The sequence below is a fragment of the Drosophila bipectinata genome, chromosome 2R, assembly GCF_030179905.1.
Source record: "Drosophila bipectinata strain 14024-0381.07 chromosome 2R, DbipHiC1v2, whole genome shotgun sequence".
NCBI lineage: Eukaryota > Metazoa > Arthropoda > Insecta > Diptera > Drosophilidae > Drosophila > Drosophila bipectinata.
In genome coordinates this window covers 5886632-5910805 of record NC_091737.1, presented here as the reverse complement: position 1 = coordinate 5910805, position 24174 = coordinate 5886632, and the positions used below count along the sequence as shown (strand labels likewise).

The window sequence follows — 24174 nt, the reverse complement described above, 5'->3', positions numbered from 1 at the left end:
AAACATTTAAACACTTAATATTTAAAAAACTGTGTACCAACTTTGCTTACGACTCGCAAAATTCCTTTCTTTCCAAACTTTCATGACAAATTAAATATATCTATGGAATTGCGTAAAAATATGTAATAAAAAGTTGTCGTTTATTTAGTAGTGTCCGAATTCCCCAAGCAGAAGCCATCCACAGCACCCCGGCACAAACTCGTGTTACAGCCCATAACGCAGCGATCCGATAGTCGTTTCCAATAAAGCGCAGCATAAAAGGATAAATGGCATAAGAAAACCACATGTGAAGGTTTTTAGGTCAGAAAATATGGGCGGAGGGGCAGGAGACACGACCGGCTTTTTGTGATAAAAATGATGGCTGCGATTCAGGCAGTAAATAAAGTGACCGACGACTAGAGTACCGGATCCAGATCTAGGACATTTTGCCTACACAGGGGCCAAGCTGCATACTTAAGATTACCCCGCATTCAAATTCAATTTACTTTTTTCTGAGGCGGCTTTCTTGTTTGACCAACCCAAACACAATCCTCTCTGTTCCGCTTGTAGACTTTGTAGCATCATTCATATTTACCCCAAAAGCCTCAGATACTTCTAACTCAGTTTTGTTTCAACGCACCCTGGTACTTGAAAAGAGAAATCAATGGGAAGTTCTTTCTCAGTCTTTCAGGAAAAACAAAAATTCATGCAGAACTGGTTCTTTCACACAGGAATTTCAAGTTGCCCATATATGTATGTTGTATGAAAATATCTACATATATACTCACCCATATACCCATATATATACACAAAACAAGCCAGAAGGTATATAAAGAGGCAGAGTTTTGTTTCCCATTTTCATTTCTTTCAAACAAAATTATGAATTTTTATTTATGAATTAATAAAGTGATTAAAATGGTTAAGGGAAACTATGCAGAACATATACCTCGGATAAGAAATTTCGTTTCTCCACTTTTCTCCACACAGTTGCGTCTCGGTCATCCTCAACGCTGCGATTTTTTGGGCGTCCTTAGAAGCCTACACTCTGCATGGAAAAATTCCTTAGCCCTCCCGCCCTCTACCGACCACCCTATGCGGCCGGAGCCTGCGGGCACTCAACATGTATTGACTCTAACATTCTTGTGCGGGGATGTCTTAATGGCAACGGCTCCTATATGCATTTTTTCTCAAGCCATCCAGTGGCTCGTTCTTCTCGGATATGATCGACGGTTTGACTGGCAGAGTGGCAGACTGGCAATTCACTTTAAAATCGACACCATGCAGCATTTAAAACTTTTGGCAAAAGGATTCGCTTTCGGGACCGACGGACTTCCCCAGGCCCCGAAGTGCTATTACTGAAATTGAAGACATCTATAAGTTGCTTTCCCATTGACGGCTCGCAGACACACACGGACACGAGGCACAGTATGTTTTTGCATAAACTCTCACTTATGTGTGCGTACATGGCAGTGCTTTTATGGTAATGAGCTCGCATTACATGGGGCATGCGGCATGCGGCAAGTGGCAAGTGGCAAGCGGCAAATGGCGAAAAGGAGAGCTGCGAAAGTGTTTCGACACAACGCACACATTTGATGAGGGCGCAGCAGAGTTTCGCACGTTTCTACCCGCCGCATCTCAAGGCTTATCACATGACAGTGAATGTCTCGGGGCACTTGCCCTTTTCCCTTTTACCCACACTATGAAGCCCGCTTCTATTATTTCCGGAATATTACTAAGGATCTCTTCCGCTGCTAAACCGTCTACGCAGCTGACTCTGTGAAATTTCAGGCTCGCTGATACAGTAGGCAAAAGTCACAACTCATTTGGCGCATCTGCCCCATTCCCCAGTACTTGGCACCCAGTACTTTAAACACAACTGCCTGGTGCTTGTTATTTCCACACTTACATGTTTTACATGTTGCCACACCAGTCGACCTAAAGACTCCTAAAGTGGTTTATCTAATATTCCAAATTTTAAATCCTACAGTCAGTGTGCCAAATAGTTACCGCCAGTGTCACAGAGACCATTTATAAGAATATATACATGTACATCTATTTATTTACCATGCATTATTTGTATATATTGACATTTCATACATGGCGCATGGTAAGAAGCACGACTTTGTAGGCAAATTGTTTCCACGACGTTCGGTACAATTCCGCAAAATCTATTTATGGAAATGGTGCTGGCGTCCAGTAGAATAATTGGATGTACGGAAAAACAGAAAGGATAAACAAACGAACAAACAGACACAAGAACATTGTAGAAAAATTGAGCCAACAAATAGATTCGGGTGATACCCAAACGAATCCAAACTACGAATTTTCATTAGGTTGTTTTCCGAGGCAGAGCGCCAGAATTTTGAGGGCAATGGCTGGCCAACACAAAAACAAGTGACGATACACATACCACCTCCAGTGACTTCGAGGACACGGAGGACACAGGGTAATTCTTAGTTAACGAGCTGCCAGCCAGTGGTCGGGCTCATCCTAATCCCCAAGGTGCCCCGCATAGGATCCTGATTCACTCTCTTTGCTTAGGGCTAAAGTATGTGGCGGCCAGGACGTGGACCATTAGGATGTGTGCTTAGGACCCGGGGCACTGCCGGGCAGTACTAGCTGCTCAGGGCAGGCCTGCTATTAGAGGCCTAATTGTGGGCAATTACTTGCTGCTTGACTAATAAAAACGTTAGAAATATTTGCGCATTTAAACAAATGGTATTTTCCAGGGCCTGAGCCAGATCTGGCCTAAGCGAATATAAGTGTCAAGCTGAGTTGCTCCGGTCATCGGAGCATACAAATTATCGTACATCCCGTCCAGAAAAGAGGCTAAGCAACATCTCATTAGCAAGCCGGCTTACACAGTTATTAATAATTCATTTCGAAGTAATTGAATGCCCATAGCTCGTTCCAGTCCCCGACCCAGTGACATAAGGCCAAATCACTGGCAACACGACAAGACACACAAGCTCTTCCGATAATTAGCCGATAGCCTTAATAATTTAGAAAGACTTCGGGAACGATGGGTCTGAAACATCGATGGGTGGTCATCAATCAAAATGTTCCGCCCGGGCAATAATATGTTAATGCTTATGTAATACTTATATTCCAGTTATCAGTTGCTGGAACAGATCCCATTATCTCCACTTTATTAGGACCTCGTAATGGCATATAATTGAAATGAAGGCCCATAATTACGGATCCTAATGTTTAAACGACACTTAATACAAAGCATCTCATCGTCTAAACTACTTTTTAATTGACTTTTGATCTTGCGCATGCTTCAGTAATTCGAAATTTAAGGCTTTGCATTTGGCACACAATGGACACTGGCGCAAATTCGTCTTGCAAGTCGCAATCAAACAGAATATACTAAACATGCTATCCAATATTTATCTGCAAAATGTTGCACAATGCGGGCTGCACACAATGGAAGGCAGATAAGCCGCCTTGCCAGTCACAAAAATAAATGGAAATTAAAAGTTCGTTCCGTCCCAATTGCGATGCAAGCATCCAATAATACTTTAATAAAATATTAAATGGCGCACGTTCAATTTTGAGCGGGGATCCCATGCAAATGACAAAAAAGCCTGCCGAAGGAGCATCTGGGTTTTGCGAAGGAGGACAACTGGGGCGAGTGTACGTGCGAGGCTGACTTACTAACAATGACATCATTGGCCAATGAACATGGCCTAATGAATACAAATTATTTGAGAGTAGGACGAGAGCTAGTAGAAAGAACTCAGGCGATTTATAAATGAAGTTTGGCTCGAAAATAATATTCTCAGACTACAACTACAGTCATTGTGCTCGTTCTTCAGTTGGGCCTTTAAGTGAATATTTTGTCTCTACAAATTTAATCCCATTTTCTTTTATAATAATTTGTGTAAAATGTTTGCCAAAAACAAGATTCATATCGCCCCAGAACACGGTGCTCGTCTGACTGTTTAACAAACGGAAAAGGAGAAGCGGAGCAGCGCTTGAGCAGGCTGCCAGCCAGTCTGGCCTAAGCCAATGGATCGGGGAACCCTCGGCCAAGAATCATAACTAAATGGCGAACTTACATGACGTCCAACGGGGCATGCTCCAATTTCTGTTTCCAGTCTTCATTTTTGCTGCGGCAGCATTAGCATCAGTTCAGCCTCATTGTACTAGTTGACTTGTGATCCGTTATTTAAATAAGGCTTGTTTTTTATTTGCCGCTGCTATTAGGCTTGAGGATATTTTGTATAAATAACTAAGAGCCAAACCGAACTAAACCGAGCAGGAGGTGGTTCGATGTTTGGAAGTATACCCACATGCGCACAATAAAATCAAATCAAGCTGGAGAAAACAACAATCTTACAAGTAGGGTGGCTTGTTCTTAGCTCCACAGTTCTGTGCTGCACCAATATAAATATTTGCCCAGGCTTGTTTGCTGTGCCGATTCGACTTTTTGGCCACAATAAGGCTTTTATTGGGTCGTGGGTTAAGGGCCAGGGCGAATGGAACTCACATTACGCATTCTCCCCAACTGAAATGCTCATTAGTCGCCACACGGGGCTGCCAAGTGGAGGCGACGCAACAGGAATGGATGTCAGCCGCAGTTAGTGTCAACAGCCGGCTAGAGGTCTGAGTTTCATGGGAGTCAACCGGAGGGGCAATACTCCCACGCCATTCCGCATTTCAGGTCCGGAGGTGATGAAGCTCTCCTGACACTGTTCCCCCCACCTGGTTCCGCCTTTCGGCCTGCTGACAGACCAACATTGAGCTAGGATTGCCAGGCCTCAAGTTTCGCCACCCAAACACGAGCGTGTTCTGGTCCCTATTTACAAGCTTGCTTATACGCTGTTGAAACTCGAATATGAAATTTACATTATTTTAACATCGAGGAGGAAATAAATTTAATTGATTTCTGACCCATGGTCCCTCAAAATACCACCAAGAGCACTTAAATTTCCGTCGTTTAGAAATTTGAAACAAATAATTAATATAAGCAATATTCAAAAATATTTTCTGATTCCTACCAGAAATGTTTTTTCAGTACTCGTCGAGTACTCATAGACTAGAGAAGGAATCATCTCCGACTCCATAAAGTATATATATATTTGATCAGCATTAATAGCCTAGTCGATATTGCCATGTCCGTTTGTCCGAATAAACTATTGGATCTCAGAGACTATAATGCAGTTCAAGTTAGTTACAAGTTTTTTCTACATTTCCTTCCGCCCCTATACAAAAATTTGAAAAATAAATTTGAACAAATTTCGGACGATTTTTAGAGGATACATAGACATATGTATATATGCCAATTCTCATGCAAACATGTTAAAATTTTGAAAGCGTGTATCCGATTTGGAACTTCCAATAGTTCCAAAAATTCAGCATAATAGGAAAATTTTTAGACGAGTTATAGACATTTTCTTTCTACTTTTCTACTGAATTGCGTCGGTTGTTTTTTCCAAGCAAAAAAGTATGCAACAAAAATTTTTGGATGAAAATCCATACCTTTCAACTTTGAAGGTTGACATATTTAAAGTATGGGTGGAAGGGATGAGTACCGGGTATAATATAGTCGGAAAACTTGACTACGGCCGTCATTTCTTTTAAAGTTTTATTTTAACGTATGTTTCTCATAAGCCAATAAATAAGTTTTGTTTTGTTTGTGGGAATGTTTTTAAAAACAACTACATCTATAATATTTTAATCTAATATTTAATAAAATTATATTAACAATTTCGCACTATATTTAAAAATTTTAACAAATTTAGTAAACCTTTTCAACCTTTTTATCTTACTCATAAATTTTTAAAATTTTTCTTTGAGGAATGAATAGTTTCCGAATTTTCAAACTCTAACACCAAAATTGTCCTGGCTGGAATTAACTTAGACTTTTAACAAGATGTTTTTCTAAAAAAGTAACGCAATGATAACGATAAAGGCAAATTAAAATAATTATTAATAATTTCTGTGCGCACCATCTTATAATGCAAGTATCTCCGTTGAATTAAAAATAATGAGGTTCTTGATTTTATAATAAATTTGGAAACCTCACTGAAAAATACACAAGGATTGTCTAATATACCATATCTTCTTATAATGATAAAAATATCCAGTTCCAGGTTTTTTTTTCTGATGTGTACTTAACAAATGTCGATGAAGTAAAATAATGACTAGGTATATGAGGGAGGGACCGAAAACACTTAATTTTTAAGCTTTTTATATTTCTGTATTGCATGGCTCTACCCATGAGCAATGGCTCATGGTTGAAATTCTTAATGATACTGTACTTCCTGTACTTCTTTAGTCCCCCACCCCACTGCACTATCTTAGGATACTCTTTACTGATTTTTAGTCTGAGTTTATAATAAATAATAAGCCCTTTCATACACACCCAGAAAATTAATGTGGTTCATTGTCAATTAGTTTGAAGCAATAACTAAAATCAAATCAATATAACTGGAGTTTGTTATTAAGGTAGGTAAAGTACAGTAAAACCATGTATAAATCGTATTTGAAAATTGATTAAAATTGGTGCTGGCTTAATGACAAACTATACCACACTTAGAAATTGAACTAACTTTAATTTAAGTTTAATGCTTAAACTCAAATTTCACTCCGCCCCGGGCTGCTAGGCTACCTGTGCTACTTCCATTTAGCTGACGTAAATGATGTGTTTTGAAGCAAAGCTCGACTGTGTGTTTGACAGCAGCAATGTTTGTGTTTGCCGCAGGCCATAAACCAAAGTCCGGACTTCGAAATCCCTTAGACGGGCCGAGTGGAAGAAGACGGCGGAATGTAGAAAGAAATCCAGTTAAGTACGTGTCATACTCACATGCAAGGAACGGCCAACGAGAATTACCTTCAAAGAGCAAATGACGGAGTTCTTCTGAGTTGGCTTATGCCGTATGTATTTATCAGACCGTCGGCACCCGCGATTTTCACTTGCCACTGACAACAACTGGCTTATCGGTCATGCATGCCACGCCGTTGCATAGGCCACTGCCAGACATAAGCCGCACACCTCGGATGCGATGCGATCTGGGTCAAAGTGCTAACAAAATGACAATGCAATCGCACATTTCACAGTTGTCACTGGCGCTGCCTGTTCTTCGTTCCTTGGCGCTCTGCCTTTCTGTTTCCGTTTCCGCTTTCACTTTTTATCACTGTTGACTTTTTAGTTGCGCTCACATTTGCCCCACCACGGGATACAGGAGCTGAGACCATATACGCGCTGCACGGACACTGGGGGTTTTTCCGTAGTCGACACTACGATTCTCACGCGCACAATTGCTTTCCCTCAGTGGAGGGAGGAACCCTCAATGTGGCACTCGTTTTGGCCGGTCTTGAACTTGGTACTCGCGCGCCGTCCCAGCACCCCGGGGCATATTTCAAAAAATTTCAAACGCACTTGCCGCCGGCAGACTTGGGCTGAGCCCTAGCACTCACTTGGCCTTGGCTTCGCTAGTTATTTTTGTGCCAGGCTGTCTCCCTGTTTTGTTTTAGCGGGCCTGTTTTTTATAGCAATGGCTAGGAGAGTTCCGTGACACAAGGAGCGATACCGTCGCTTCCGCAACGTGCACAGCTTTCAACAAGCAAACGAAGTGGACTGTCAAAGGACGACCCGTGACGACGACGTGGCGGCCTTTCCAGTGGGCCAGGAACCAGTCGTCCTCGGCGGCTCACGTTGGAAGAGCGCACCCGCACTTGCGCGGTGCCCGGCTGAGTAAAAGCTCCCGCCAGCTTTCAGGTCAGTCGCTCGACTCCGCCTCCGGGACCGCCTTCGCTCGCCAAGGCGATTGCCGCGTCAGCGGTCGGCTCCCGTTTCCAACGCGCAGCCATTATAAGAGCGCTCTCTTCCACGGAGGTCGCTCTTTATCTTTATAGCGCTCTTCGGGCGCTCCGACTTCGCTCCAAGACTCCAGAGTTGTGACACATTTTTGGGTGAACGGAGTTTGCTTTCATACTGTCACGTGCCAGGGATCCTGCCCCCGGAAAAGGGGCGGCTGGCGGATGGTGAGTCGACGGAAGGCTTCGAGGGACGCGGTTTCTTTTGGCCGCAATGACCATTCCACTAATGCCACTTGCAAGTCGCAGGTGAGCGCGTGAGAAAATCAGTGCCTCGGCACAGTCACCGGAAGCAGCGGGCAGATGAGCAGGCAGATGGACCATCGAGTCGACAGCCCGCCGAACCGCCGCAGGCAGAGCCGCAACTTGCAACTAAACTTTTGCGGTAACCGAACCCCAACGTGCAGCAAACTCCGACCACAGAGCTGACAACTACAACGACAACGCGACAACAACTATCGCTCGTCAACATCTGGGGGTAGGTAGAAGTTGTTGGGGCGTCCTTGGGGAGTGGGGCAGGCGGAAGATAGACCCAGAACGTTTGCCCACATGCCGCTTGTCGCTTTCCATTAGTGTGCCGACCAACCTCAATGATTTCTTACTTACATCGCGCAATTTGAGCGCTGGCGATGGTGTATGTATGTGGCCTTGCGGTATGTGTCAGGATGTGTGACTGTGAGGGGTAACGAATTGGTATTGGTTTTAGACTGGTGAGGATTCCGTGAGTCACCCAACGCGTGTCGAGCAGTCCGTCGTCTTAATCTGGGAGTGAGTGGGTGTTTGTGTGCGTATATTATCTCTGGCCTTGTATATGTATCTGTGTCTGTGTCCGTCGGTTAAGAGTTCAGGAAATTGCTTTTGCATGGATTGGGGACAGCCAGGTGAAGGGTAGGTAGAGTGGGTAGCGGAAGAGTACCGGACGTTTGCCGTGGCCGCTAAAAGGAAGCTGCCCCGATTGCAAAAAAAAATTTGCCAATCGACTGATTTTGCCAAGCGCAATTGTGCCAACTGGCACAGCCGGTTGGTTATCGTAATTAGTAGCGGCCATTCCCTGGAGATAATTATGCCGCCGAAATTGAATTATTGTCAGTCGCGCTCCCTATGAACATCGCAAACATTCGCATTGCTCCTTTTTCTGGCTCGCATGTTTGCCAGCCATTTAGTCAATGGTCAAAACTCTGCATTTATACCCTCTGAACCTTCAACTGTTGTCGTCAACCCGTCACTGTTGTCGCCACCCTCGGTCAGGCGCTTCCCCGTAAACACTTTATGCGTAATCGGTTCGCCGAACGACCCTCTTCCTTTCATTCCAGTCCGGAATGAAAAAGGTTGCCTTTGTTTTTGGAAGCGAATAAAAATAAAAAAAAATGACAAAATTTTGGACGTGAAGGACAAACTATCTTATAGCAAGGAAGAGTTAAAAGTGTAACATAACATAATGAAGGAAGTCATCTATGTAGGTATGTATATCCACCTAAAAACTCACGTATGAATTTTTTTTCTCAAAAATGATTGGTCTGTGTGACAAAAACTTTCATGTTTAAAGCTACACAAAAAACCTTGTTTTTTATCTAAAGATATTTCCTTTACATAAACTGACAGATGGGACATACATATGTCCCTTAGTGGATCCTAAGGAATCCCCTAAGCTTGCTGGAATGAAATGGATGTCTATTGTTTTTGATTTGTCTTGAAGTATAAGGAATATGAATAAATTAATATGAATAATTTAAATAATTAATATATGGTAAATAATTTAAAAAGTTACTTACGAATTTATTTCGAACTAGGTCTAATTGAAACTAATAGAATAGAATATACTATACTATACTATAATATACTATATATACTGTACAAGTCTAATAGGTCTAAACAAGGATTTAGGTCTAATATAATATATAATACAATATAATAGTAGTATAATATAATAATAATAATAATAATAATAATATAATAATATAATAGTATAATATACTAATAGAATAGTTCTTAGAAATCAAACCTCACAATCATAGCAACTAGAAACACTTGGCGGTGAAGAAAAAAATATGGATTGAGGCGACCATGCAGACTAAAATACCAAATGTAGGACTATTAAATCAATTTAGGTCTTTGCTCTTTGCACTACTCTCACTTGCTGTCAGCCAGTCAAGCAGCTGAAGTAAGCTGACTATTTGAATGACAGGCAACAGAAGGGGCGATGGGCGGCGCGGCCCCGATGTCTGGGCCAAGTTAATGTCTAGGCTGGCTGAGCATGCAATATTTAAAGAACAAACAACCAGACCGCGTCCCAGGGCAAATCAATGCCCTCAACTCCGGGGGATCCCTGATTCATGCCAGGAGCCAAGCTCCGTCCTGATGGACCCAGATATGGGATATGCGGAGAGTGTGTAAGGGCAATAACTCAGAAAATCATTATTAAGTTCAAATATGCGTGGCAGCCGTATAAATATTGACATCACAAAACAAATTACCTGATTACATTTGGGTCAAGCCATTTTTAGCACCAAGGCGACACTAAATGTTGTGTTATTCTTGTTTGTGTGTGTCCGCCGATAGGGACTTCCGCTCCCTCATTCTGCTTTCCGCCGCCCCTCGCTCATAAACACACAAGATTCAAATAAACAAAACGCTCGCCCCCCGACCTGTAACCGTATCATGGCAATCAGTTAGACGTATAGTATGTATGTATGTATGCACTATGTGCCCATACAGTCCCGGGTCGCACAGACAGAAATTAATTAAAAGTTTGTGTGTTGCTGCACCAGGGTGTCTAGCTTGTTTATTTGTCTTTTTGTCCGTATGTGAGAGTCCGCCGTTTCGTTAGAGCTGCATGTTGTTTTTTCATACGCGAATGTTTTCCCATTTTTTATGTATTTTCACGACCTTGTCAGCGAACAATTTGGAGCACTCGCTCAGTCGCAATGTTTACAAAATAATAATGGCGTTTACGACCCTGGTCGACCCTCGTCCCGTGAGTGATTCCGCATGTGTTTGTCTCCATGTCGGTGCGACCTGGGAATCGTCCTTTGTTTCTGCTGCCGACGCTTCGGGAATTCTTTTCATTATATTTTAATTTTCTATTGCAAGCAGGAGTAACTCATCAAAATGCATTTAAAGGGCCCTGAATAGAAGAAAATAATGATAGACTTTATTTAATCTTAAATGGCTAATTAAAATTCTTATGTTCATGGCCTAATTCTTCGTGTTTTATACAAGGTTTTATAAAAAACGACTTTAGTTTTTATGGCAAATTTAGGAAACATATGTAGTGAAAGCAATGTAAGATACTAAGAAATGTATCACAATCTCTAGCATGTTCTGCATGGATGTTATTACAAAACCAAATCTAAACTTTATTATGGAGTAAAATGAAATTAAAAAGGGAGAGCTAACTTCAAGCAAAGCCTAATGGATCTTAACTTATAAAGGGTGGCTCATATCCAGTCTTTGTAGCGTGTAACGGGTAGCCGTGATCGGACGTATCTTTAGATTCTACAATTGCGGGGCACGCTTTATTATCCGGCTCTAGCTCGTCGGCTTTTGGGGTGGTGGTCTTGCGTATATGTAGAACCTAACACTAGCCACACATTATTATTAATTAGAATAGAATTTAGCGTGCTTGCGACAACAACAAAAAACAAGAAAGGAAAGCTAACTTCGGGCGGAGCCGAAGTTTATATACCCTTGCAGCTAAAACCGGATATATATCGCAAACATCGGATATAGTTGGCCGATCCTTATGAAATTTGGTAGGATGGATCAAAAATAGAGTCTGTACTAAATTCCAGCTTTCTATCTTCAAAAACACAAAAGTTGGGTCATTTCCGATCGTTCAGTTATATGGCAGCTATAGGATATAGTCGGCCGATCCTTATGAAATTTGGCATGTCGTATTATTTTGCCAAAAATAGCTCTCATATCAAATTTGAACTCTCTAACTCTAAAAACACCAAAGTTATACCATTTCCGATCAATCAGTTATATGGCAGCTATAGGATATAGTCGGCCGATCCCGGCCGTTCCGACTTATATACTGCGTGCAAAGGAAAGAAGCGTGTGTGCAAAGTTTCAAGACGATAGCTTTAAAACTGAGAGACTAGTTTGCGTAGAAACAGACAGACGGACAGACGGACAGACGGACATGCTCATATCAACTCAGGAGGTGATCCTGATCAAGAATATATATACTTTATAGGGTCGGAGATGTCTCCTTCACTGCGTTGCACACTTTTGGACAAAATTATAATACCCTCTGCAAGGGTATAAAAATGTTATAAAAGGAGCTATAAAAACCGGAAGAACTAAGGGCACAATTCCAGACGGACAGAAGAAGGAAAGAAAAAATAGGAAGTGAGAATTTAGAGTTTGCGAGACACTGGTGTTATTGTGTTCGCTAGAAGCCCTACCCTACCTATGACCATCTCCGCTAGAGTACAACTCTGATGATCCCTTGGTACACCCTAGGACTGAAGAAACATCAGCTGGTTCAGTTTAAAGTTTTAGCAATTCATGTTTAATTCAAATTTTATCCCTAAACAACAGTAAAGTAGTTTCTAATTAGAGTAAACATTGTTTAAATATAGTTAATTTCATAAATTTTATAACAATAGGGTAAATAGGGGTAAATAAATGTTAAATATAATATATAATATGAAGGCGGTAATAAGAGTGATTTTTAAGCTGGCTATAAATTTAGTAAAGGCGAGATTTTTAAAATGTATCTAATTTTTAATTATTCATTTATTTTAGGTTGTAGTGTAATTTATAAGGAAAAAATAAAAAAAGAAAATTTCTAAAAAAAAATTTTATTGAAGAAAAAAAAATTTTTGTTCTCAGTGTATGACAAAAAGGCAAATGTATATACACTCGCCAGAAAAACTATGCGTACAAACATGTTCGCTCACTTTGGCTTCGAAAAAAAAGTGCTAATAGTATACATAGAAAATTAATTTTTTTTCTAAAAAGTAGCTCATTTTATTAGCTTTAATGGTGTGTAACTTCCTATTTCCTAGCTCTTAAACTTTAGATAATATTAAAAAAATAAAAAAAATAGTCGGCTTTTCAGTCAGAAAAAGTATGCGTACAAAACTTAAAATATAGAAAAAAATCCCTTTTTTTATAAATTATTACGAAGTTGGATATCCTTTTAGTTTCATAACATCATCCAACCAATTTGGCATTTGGTGGTCCAATTTCGCCGTATCCTTTGACGTTATTTTACTCCATTTTTCCTGAATTACCCTTTTGAGCATATCCTTGGATATTATGGTGTTTTGGCGAGTCCTGAGCTCCAATAGGTCCCATAGATGATTAATAGGATTTAGATTTAAGGATTGCGGTGTCGAATTTAAGTGATTTTCCACAAAATAAAGCATCTACAGCTTGGTATTGTGACCACAATGTCTTGGATCATTGTCCTGTTGAAACAGAAAATCATTTTCCAGTCCTAATTTTGAGCGCTTTGAAGTAAATTGGGTTTTAAAATGTTGATATACTTCTTGTGATCCTTTCTGGATTCAAAAAATTTCGGATTTCCGACTCTACTAGCCGCTATACATACCCGAACCATTGTACCACCGCCATCGTGTTTTACGGTATATTTATATTTCTTTTTCTTTTTTTGTCTCTTTTCCATGAGCGAATTTCATGTTATAATTTTATATATATATTTTTTTTTTTTTTTTTATACCCTTGCAGAGGGTATTATAATTTTGTCCAAAAGTGTGCAACGCAGTGAAGGAGACATCTCCGACCCTATAAAGTATATATATTCTTGATCAGGATCACCTCCTGAGTTGATATGAGCATGTCCGTCTGTCCGTCTGTCCGTCTGTCTGTCTGTCTGTTTCTACGCGAACTAGTCTCTCAGTTTTAAAGCTATCGACTTGAAACTTTGCACACACCCTTCTTTCCTTTGCACGCACTATATAAGTCGGAACGGCCCGGATCGGCCGACTATATCCTATAGCTGCCATATAACTGATTGATCGGAAATGGTATAACTTCGGTGTTTTTAGAGTTAGAGAGTTCAAATTTGATATGAGAGCTATTTTTGGCAAAATAATATGACATGCCAAATTTCATAAGGATCGGCCGACTATATCCTATAGCTGCCATATAACTGAACGATCGGAAATGACCCAACTTTCGTGTTTTTGATGATAGAAAGCTGGCACTTGGTACACATTCTATTTTTGGTCAGTTAATCCGACCTACAAAGTTTCATTAGGATCGGTTGACTATATCTTATAGCTGACATATAACTGAACGATCGGAAATGGTATTTGGTAGAAATATTAAATTTCGTATTTTTGAAGATAGAAGCTTGGGACTTTTTTTTAGATTTTTTATTGTAATTAATTGGTTTTATTATGATGTAATCATAAGGATCGGCCAACTATATCCGATGTTTGCGCTATATATTCGGTTTTAGCTGCAAGGGTATATCAACTTCGGCTCCGCCCGAAGTTAGCTTTGCTTTCTTGTTATTATTTGCATTATACCCTTGCAGAGGGTATTATAATTTTGTCCAAAAGTGTGCAACGCAGTGAAGGAGACATCTCCGACCCTATAAAGTATATATATTCTTGATCAGGATCACCTCCTGAGTTGATATGAGCATGTCCGTCTGTCCGTCTGTCTGTCTGTCCGTCTGTCTGTTTCTACGCAAACTAGTCTCTCAGTTTTAAAGCTATCGACTTGAAACTTTGCACACACCCTTTTTTCCTTTGCACGCAGTATATAAGTCGGAACGGCCGGGATCGGCCGACTATATCCTATAGCTACCATATAACTGATTGATCGGAAATGGTATAACTTTGGTGTTTTTAGAGTTAGAGGGCTAAAAATTGACATGAGAGCTATTTTTGGCAAAATAATACGACATGCCAAATTTCATATGGATCGGCCGACTATATCTTATAGCTGCCATATAACTGAACGATCGGAAATGACCCAACTTTCGTGTTTTTGAAGATAGAAAGCTGGAACTTGGTACACATTCTATTTTTGGTCAGTTAATCCGACCTACAAAATTTCATTAGGATCGGCCGACTATATCCTATAGCTGCCATATAACTGAACGATCGGAAATGGTATTTGGTAGAAATATCAACTTTTGTATTTTTGAAGATAGAAGCTTGGGACTTTTTTTTCGATTTTTTATTGTAATTGATTGGTTTTATTATGATGTAATCATAAGGATCGGCCAACTATATCCGATGTTTGCAATATATATCCGGTTTTAGCTGCAAGGGTATATCAACTTCGGCTCCGCCCGAAGTTAGCTTTGCTTTCTTGTTTTTGCTTCATTTAATTTTAAATCATATCTTATTGCAATTTTCGTTGTAGTTTTAGAATTTCACTTTAATTTTACATCTTTATCTTTTCCACTTGGTTTTACTTCATTTTTTCCACTTTGAATTTTTTTTAGTGCACGTTTTAAGACTTTTCGAGCATATTCCCCTTCTCCAATTTTTCCCAACTCTGGCGATTGACCCGCGGAGCAGCCGATTCCCAATTGGGATCGAAGGCAAGGTGCTCAGCGGGACACGAGCGGGTTCACGGCACTTGGGGTCGCTCCGGTTGGTGATCGATGAGCTCCCCTTTGGGCGTAAAATCCCCGGATTCGCCAGTCCACGTCGAGGGTGCTCCCAGGGACAGATGACGGCGATCCAAGTCGGAAAAGCGGCCGTTGATTCCCGTGGTGTCCACGGCTCTAGAGGATTAGTTAGGCTCCTTTAGCCAGCAGGGACGTCGATCCGCCTTAGACGGGATGCTGGTCCAGTGATCCACGTGATCCACGTGGGAATCTTGTCGGAGACAGAGGGTGTTCTCCAATTTGGGCAAAAACTCTGAAGAAATCCGTTCCGGCGGTTTCTGTCCGGATTCAGGAAGATGGCCAGGCGGCTTTGATTTGGCTGGAGCTTCTGGACCAAAAAAAAATACTACCAAGGTGTTTCTAAGTAAGGGGTTAACTGGCTTGCGCCCAGCTAGAGTCTTACTCGGAAACGTCTGTCTTCCTCGCCGGTTGGATTGAAAAGAACTTTAAGGTTCCAAGCGGAAATGCAAGCCGGCTAAGCCTTTCGCCATGATGCCATGTAAAAGCTTTCCATTGCAAGCCTGGGCCGCTGAACGGTGCCACTTAATTAATGGCATCCCCACCTATTCAATCGGTTATTTTTGGGGAATTATGGCGCCAAAAATCAATATTTTCAAAAAAAAATTTTCTTCTTTTTTTTTCCCCTTTTTTTTTTTTTTGTAAATATAAACCTTGATTAATGCTTCAGTCGCCAGTACATCTTAAAATCGGATAGCTGACCAATCCTTACGACAGTTCAGTTTGAATCCAATTTCATATACAATGATTTTAAGTTCATCCATTCCAAACTTCTATCTTAAAAAAAAAGTTTTGACTTTTCCGCTAGTTCAGTTATGAAAACTATTCCGAAAAAATAAAAGTATGTGCAAAGTTTTATTATTTTAGCTTTAAAACTGGCGATAGCTTTTTATACTCTTGCAGAGGGTATACAAATTTTGGTCAAAAGTGTGCAACGCAGTGAAGGAGACATCTCTGACCCTAGAAAGAATACGTATTCTTGATTATGATCACCTCCTGAGTTTATGTATATAAGCATGTCCGCCGGTTTCTACGCAAATTAGTCTCTCAGTTTTACTAGTCTCTCTCTCTCATCTTATAGCTGCCATATAACTGATTGATCGGAAATGCCATAATTTTGGTTTTTAGAGTTAGATAGTTTTTATACCCTTGCAGAGGGTATTAAAATTTTGTCCAAAAGTGTGCAACGCAGTGAAGGAGACATCTCCGACCCTATAAAGTATATATATTCTTGATCAGGATCACCCCTCAGTTGATATGAGCATGTCCGTCTGTCCGTCTGTCTGTCTGTCTGTCTGTCTGTCTGTCTGTCCGTCTGTCTGTCCGTCTGTCTGTCCGTCTGTTTGTCTGTTTCTACGCGAACTAGTGTCTCAGTTTTAAAGCTTTCGTCTTGAAACTTTGCACACACCCTTCTTTCCTTTGCACGCAGTATATAAGAGGGAACGGCCCAGATCGGCCGACTATATCCTATAGCTACCATATAACAGATTAATCGAAAATGGTATAACTTTGGTGTTTTTAGAGTTAGAGAGTCAAATTTGACATGATAGCTATTTTTGGCAAAACATTACGACATGTCTAATTTCATAAAGATCGGTCGACTATATCCTACAGCTGCCATATAACTGAACGATCGGAAATGGCCCAACTTTTGTGTTTTTGAAGATAGAAAGCTGGAACTTGGTACAGATTCTATTTTTGGTCAGTTGATCCAACCTACCAAATTTCATAAGGCCAACTTATGAAACTACATCGGCCAACTATACCCGATGTTTGCGATATATATCCGGTTTTAACTGCAAGGGTATATCAGCTTCGGCTCCGCCCGAAGTTAGCGTTCCTTTCTTGTTATTTTATACATACGGTACTCATAGCATATGAATGTAACATACTTAGAGAAGGAATCATTTTCGACCCCATTAAGTTATACATTCTTGATTACCATCAACAGCCGAGTCGATATAGTTATATCCGTCTGTCCTTATGAACGCGTGGATCTCAGAGACTATAAGAAATAGGACTTGGAGTGGAGACTCCTACGCAATTCCCACGCAGTTCAAGTTGGTTTTAAATTTTTTTCCGCCCTTTCCGCCCCTACAAATTGCAAATTTTTGTAGCTCCAGTACAGGGAGGGTTTTTTAATAACTTAATGCAAACTATTTCTATCGTTAATATAATATATCTCTAAAACAAATTTCATATAAATAGGCCTATTTTTAGACAAGATATACCCATATATGGTGGATCTCAAAGACTATAAGAGCAAGAGCTATCCGATTTGGAACTTGGACTCGTATGGTATCCGCGCAGATCAAGTTTGTGTAAAAATTTTACCACACCCCACTCCCGCCCCCAAAACAGAAATCTCGTTGTACCTCTAATATACAAATACACCTCTAAGTCAAAAATTCAAAATTAGACTTTTAAGATTGCTTCCCTACTGAATGTTATAGTCGTGATAGGGGGGAGTAGAGGGCTGCATTTTTTTTTTTCGTTTCTTGTTAAATGCTTATATTGACTCAAGACATACATACTCTAGAAATATATATTGTATAGATATCCAAATTTATATATATACCTAAGACCCAACATATAATATATACATATACTTTAAGAGATGTCTGCTGCATAGCCCACTTTTTCATTAAATTACATTTTATTTCATTTTAAAATTATCTTTTTTCATTTAAAATAATATTTTTGGTTGAAAGTCTTAGATAAAATTTGTTACATGTAATATTTATTTTTCATAAGTTCATTTTTTCATAATATGAATTAAAAATTTAAACCTTTACGGATACAGGGATTTAAAATACCGGATGATGCATTTTTTTATTTCCATTAATTAGGTGTGTATTAAAAACAGATTGGTGCTCGGTAATGATGCTGCAGAATGTGTGAGCCGCCTACTTCTACGTTACTTCCGAGAGGACTGACAGGCTGAAAAGGTACGTCGTGTGTAGTCGGGAAAAGAGATGTCGTGAGCAGGGATGTACGGAGATGTGCCACTCGGGGCTCTACTCGACAGGTGCTTGCTGTGCTAGCAGCGAAAAGCCTGAAAACGAGTGTAAGCAACTGCAAACATATTCGCACAGCTGCGCAGCGTGGCATTAATTTCCGTTAATTAAAATAAATACGTCAAGCGATAATAAATGACATGGCGTGTAATTTAAGCTCGAAACGAAGGATTGGGTTCGAAAATGACCCAAAAGTCGCAAACCACACATCAAATTAGTGGTCCCGACCAGAATTTGCATCTATTTTCGTGGGCAGAGTCTAGAAGAGTATTGCAATAAATGGCATAATTGATTCGCCAGGACGTCTAGCTTGGGACGCATTAATTTCTGCCACGGACAGGACACAGCATCAGATTGACGGCTTCAGAAAAATTCATCAGAAGGTCCTGTGGCTCCCTCGTGGCTTATTGCAGCGCATAAATTCTATTCAAATTCTACGACGTGTCAGCATACATATAAGCCGGCCATGTCAGCCGTACGATGTAAGATCTCACCTCGACAGACAGGAGTGGAGTGGCCAGTGGGGCGAAGTGTTTTGTACAAATAGGTAGGGCGAAGTACAAATGACTTTCGAGGTGACGACAATGGTGGACCCGGAGAGCCAACCTTCTCAAGTGTGAGAGCCGTGTCGGAGCAAACAAAAGATTATCCTTGCCCTTGCTCGTGCGCTGCTACACAAACTCGTCATGGACACAGCGCACACATCCTGCAACACAAAGGTACTTTTTAGCAGCAGCAGGGACATCAGAAGCAGCTGCTTGGCAGGACTCTTTGTTGCGCCCTGATGCCGCTGCCATAGGTGAGGCTGCGGATGCTCCTGCTATTGAAATGTTTCTGTAATGAAAAAATGTCAACTTTCACGTAGCCAGAGTTTCAGCTCCAGATCCTACTCCAACTCCCACTCGCTCTCCTTAGCCATTGCTGTATCTGAAACTGAGGCCAAAGTTGAAGGAATACCAAAAGGTATGAACAGCTAAAGCGACAGCGGCAACAAAACATGTGTCAAACGGCAGTCATTCTGAGCAATATTAATAACACTCTGTGAACATATTTTTCATTAAAGCTGCAAGTAGATGTCACGAGACGATGTAACGCACAATACACCATATGGCATCCCCGGTGGCTTTCGCTTTAAGGCTTTTTATGCAAACCTTTCTGCCCACTCGCCTGGCCATCCGACAGGAGTAAACTTTATGAAACTAACAACGATTAGTGGCCATTCCGGCTTCTCTGTGTCCTGGGGCTGGGTTCCTTTGTGGTAACCTCGATCTTTTGTGTGGGCTATAGTCTAGTAAGGGAGTAAATGCTTGTTTAACTTAGGCAAAAACAAACAAGCGAAGCTAACTTTGGTCAAAGATAAAACATATATAGTATATTACCTTGCATTTAAATGGCAGTTTCTATTGTTAGATATATACCGAAGGATCTAATATACATTGCAACTTTAGGATAGAGTTGCACGATCCCTACAATAGTGCCGGGTATCTCATATTCGAGGAACTTGAAATAAATTGAAATCATTAGAAAATCTGAACCATTTATATTTAATGTTATGCTTTTTTCGCCGTGACTTATAAACTGAGTCTATAAAGTTTGAAGTCGATAGCTTGTAAATTAAGAGACTAGTCTGCTTAGAAGCAGGCAGACGAATGTAATATCCTCTGTTAAACGTTAAATGAAAATATTACAAATGCAGTATCAAATATAAATGTCCAATGCTTATGGAAATTTTTCGTATTGAAATTTGGAACAATATGACTTTTAAAAACTATCGAAAGATTCAGAAATGTCACAAAAATAAGTTTTAATTGTTTTTTACTGTTTCAATGACTTGTGCACCAACCAATAAAACTTTAAGCCAATGTTTCTGCAAGCTTTCTTACCAAATAGTTTCACGATAGAGTCGTTTTCTAAACCTCATTTATTAAAAATATGGTTTAGTCAATATAAAAGGTTGGATTCGATTGTGGACGACGATTGTCACTTGGCAGCACCTGCAAGCTCGAGAGCCATGTTACAATTTTGCAAACTTTTGGAATCATTTATGCAAGCCGGAAAGCCATCATATGGAAGAACACCCGACACGCGGTGCAAATTGGCATTCAAAAGCAGTGTATCAAAATTTGGAGACCAAGACCTCTAAAACCTTCTGTTCGCCTTGGGCGCTCGCGCTAAGTGCCTTGACTTTGTTAATTAAACATAACGGAGCGCAGCAGAGGAATTCTCAAGTGAATAATTAAACAATAGCAAGTTTCTCAAACTTAATAAAAACTTTTAGAATTGGTTGAAACTTTCTCTATGAAAATGTCACAAATACTACTCGCCGGCCTATATAAGCGCCACGGAGTCGGCGGTACACTCCATCAGACCATCCAAACCAGCGAATCCAGTCCAGAATGTTCTTTAAGCTTATTCATCCAGCTCCTCTCACAGAGCAAATGCGATCCCGGGACGGTTGCATCTACTTGTACAGGGCCATGAAGTTCATCGGCTGGCGGCCGCCCAAGGAAGGTGCGCTGCGATACTTGTACCTCTTCTGGACACTGATGACGTTTGTGTGGTCCACAACCTACTTGCCTCTGGGCTTTTTGGGTAGCTACATGACTCAGATTAAGTCCTTCTCGCCGGGCGAGTTCCTCACCTCGCTGCAGGTGTGCATAAACGCATATGGATCCTCGGTAAAGGTGGCAATAACTTACTCCATGCTGTGGCGCTTGGTCAAAGCGAAGGCCCTTCTTGACCAGCTAGACTTGCGCTGCACTTCCATGGAAGAGCGTGAAAAGATCCATCGCGTGGTGGCGCGCAGCAACCACGCCTTCCTCATCTTCACCTTTGTTTACTGTGGATATGCCGGTTCCACCTACCTCAGCTCGGTCCTCAGCGGGAGGCCTCCGTGGCAGCTCTACAACCCGTTCATCGACTGGCGTGACGGCACTGCGAAGCTGTGGATGGCCTCCACGCTGGAGTACATCGTGATGTCGGGAGCTGTGCTGCAGGACCAGCTTTCGGACACCTACCCGCTGATCTACACCCTTATCCTGCGAGCCCATATGGACATGCTGAAGGAGCGCATCCGCCGACTTCGCTGTGACGAGACTCTCAGTGAGAGTGAGAACTACGAGGAGTTGGTCAAGTGTGTCATGGACCACAAGCTGATCCTGAAGTGATTTGTCCCACTTTAAGGCTTTAAGGCCAAGTTCCTAACAACTTTATTTCTTCGCAGGTACTGTGCCCTTATCAAGCCTGTCATTTCCGGCACCATATTCACGCAGTTCCTGCTCATCGGACTAGTGCTGGGCCTCACGCTGATCAACGTGTTCTTTTTTTCGGACATTTGGACAGGCATTGCTTCCTTCATGTTCGTCATCACCATTCTTTTGCAGACATTTCCCTTTTGCTACACTTGCAACCTGATAATGGAGGACTGTGAGGCCCTGACCCACGCCATCTTTCAGTCGAATTGGGTGGACGCCAACCGACCCTATAAGACAACGCTTCTGTACTTCCTTCAGAATGTTCAGCAACCCATCGTCTTTATAGCCGGAGGCATATTCCAGATATCAATGAGCAGCAACATCAGCGTAAGAGAGCACTTTTTATTTCTTGAAAGTCACTCACCTTTGATCAATCAGAAACTTCTATTTGAAAGAAAATTTAAACTTAAGCTAACAACGCTTTAAATATGTGGTAAAAAGGCTCTAGGTATAATTTTTTGGGAATGCAGTCGACCTGCAATTTTTGAATACCTAACTGTTTTTGTAGAACAGAGTTCTCACTAAATTAGCTTGTTTTTCAAAAACACAAAGGTGAGGGAAATTGTAGTCGCTCTTATAGGGCGACTATCTTATAGTTATAGGGCAGCTATGGGAAGTTATTAACTGCTATTTTTGTTAGAACTTACATTTAAAGGTAGTGCATGCAATGAAAGGGGTATGCTAAAAAGGGTATACTAAATATAAAGTATATAAGTAATATAGATAGACCAAAACCCAACGGACTAGTTTGCACAAATCAGACAGTCTGAATGTTGTTCTCATGGGATATCATCCTGAGTAAAAATATGTAAGTCAATAGATAGTGGATTTTCTGACTTAATTAACAATTAACATTAACAAGCCTGTAAAAAAAGAATTGCTTTGGTATATCTGTATATCCGTATATCTATATGGCCCAATCTTTAAGACAATAGAGGAATTAGCATATTCAAGGAACTTCTAAAATGCAAATAACAAGAAAAGAAAGCTAACTTCGCGCTGAGCCGAGGTCGATACACCCTTGCAGTTAAAACCGGATATATATTGCAAACATCGGATATAGTTGGCCGATCCCTATGAGAATATCATAATAAACCCAATTTATTACAACAAAAAATTTAAAAAAAAAGTCCCTTCTTCCAAATCCGTCTTCAAAAATACCAAATTTGGTATTTTACCCAGTTGGAATTTTTACCCATTTCCGATCGTTCATTTATATGGCAGCTATAAGATATAGTCGTCCGATCGTTTGGTAGGTGGAATCAACCGACCAAAAATATAATCTGTACGAAGTTTCAACCTTCTGTCTTCAAAAGCATGAAAGTTGGGTCATTTCTGATTGTTCAGTTATATGGCAGCTGTAGGATATAGTCGGTCACTCGTTATGAAATTTGGTATGTCCTATTATGTTTGCATCCCGACTCAAAAATTAATTAATCTAAGCACCATTTCGCACCATTTTGTTTGATTCAAAAATATTAACAAGCCACAAAAATATTATATCTATTTACTATATATGTACTATATTTATAGGCTGGAAAATTTATTCAGAATCTGTTTTACGTTAAATTATTTACTTTCTCCTTTTCAGGTGGCCAAGTTCGCTTTTTCAGTAATAACTATCACCAGGCAAATGAACATAGCCGACAAGTTTAAGGAAGAATAATTCAATATTTATAAAAATTAATCAAATAATAAATTAAAAATCAATAAATAATTCTTGTATAATAACTCACAAATTTGCGATTATAAAAGTGAATGAAAGAGTTTGCACAATGTTAACACACAATGTTAATGCACAATGTAAATATTTGCAGAATATTGTGTAACATTTTTATTTTTTATACCCTTGAAGAGTGTATAAAGTATATATATAAGTAAGTATATATGTTGTAAATATATGCTATATAGTATATATATTCTTGATCAGGATCACCTCCTGAGTTGCTATGAGCATGTCCGACTGTCTGTCCGTCTGTCTGTTTCTACGCAAACTAGTCTCTCAATTTTAAGGCTTGACTTGAAACTTTGCATACACCCTTCTTTTCTTTGCACGCCATATATAAGTCGGAACGGCCGGGATCGGGAAAATTTTGCCAAATATAGCTCTCGTGTAAAATTTGAACTCTCTAACTCTAAAAACACCAAAGTTTTACTATTTCCGATCAATCAGTTATATGGCAGCTTAGGATATAGTCGGCCGATCCCGGTCGTTCAGACTTATATACTGCGTGCAAAGGAAAGAAAGGTGTGTGCAAAGTTTCAAGTCGATAGCTTTAAAACTGAGAGACTAGTTCGCGTAGACGGACATGATTATATCAACTCAGGAGACTATCCTGATACTTTATAGAGTCGAAGATGTTTCCTTCACTGCGTTGCACACTTTTGACCAAAATTATAATACCCTCTGCAAGGGTAGGTAAAAGTAGATCCTAGGGTAATTTCAGGCTCCTGTCTCTTAAAAGCTGTCCAAAAT

At 40.4% G+C, this 24174-nt stretch overlaps 1 protein-coding gene across 1 annotated transcript; it reads left to right on the top strand.

The window, feature by feature from the left end:
• The first annotated feature begins 20742 nt into the window (after positions 1-20742).
• On the top strand, positions 20743-23374 carry Or42b (Odorant receptor 42b). Its single transcript, XM_017248586.3, has 3 exons — positions 20743-21607; positions 21668-22025; positions 23290-23374. Exons 1-3 carry the CDS (start codon positions 20841-20843, stop codon positions 23362-23364), a joined length of 1200 nt encoding a protein of 399 aa, XP_017104075.2. The 5' UTR covers positions 20743-20840; the 3' UTR covers positions 23365-23374.
• Positions 23375-24174: the final 800 nt, after the last annotated feature.

Excerpts from the sequence above, each read along its gene's own strand:
- Or42b (XM_017248586.3), top strand. The coding sequence starts at position 20,841 with ATGTTCTTTAAGCTTATTCATCCAGCTCCTCTCACAGAGCAAATGCGA. Across the intron at positions 21,608-21,667 it reads GACCACAAGCTGATCCTGAA|GTACTGTGCCCTTATCAAGC; the intron begins GTGATTTGTCCC and ends ATTTCTTCGCAG. Across the intron at positions 22,026-23,289 it reads CAATGAGCAGCAACATCAGC|GTGGCCAAGTTCGCTTTTTC; the intron begins GTAAGAGAGCAC and ends TCTCCTTTTCAG.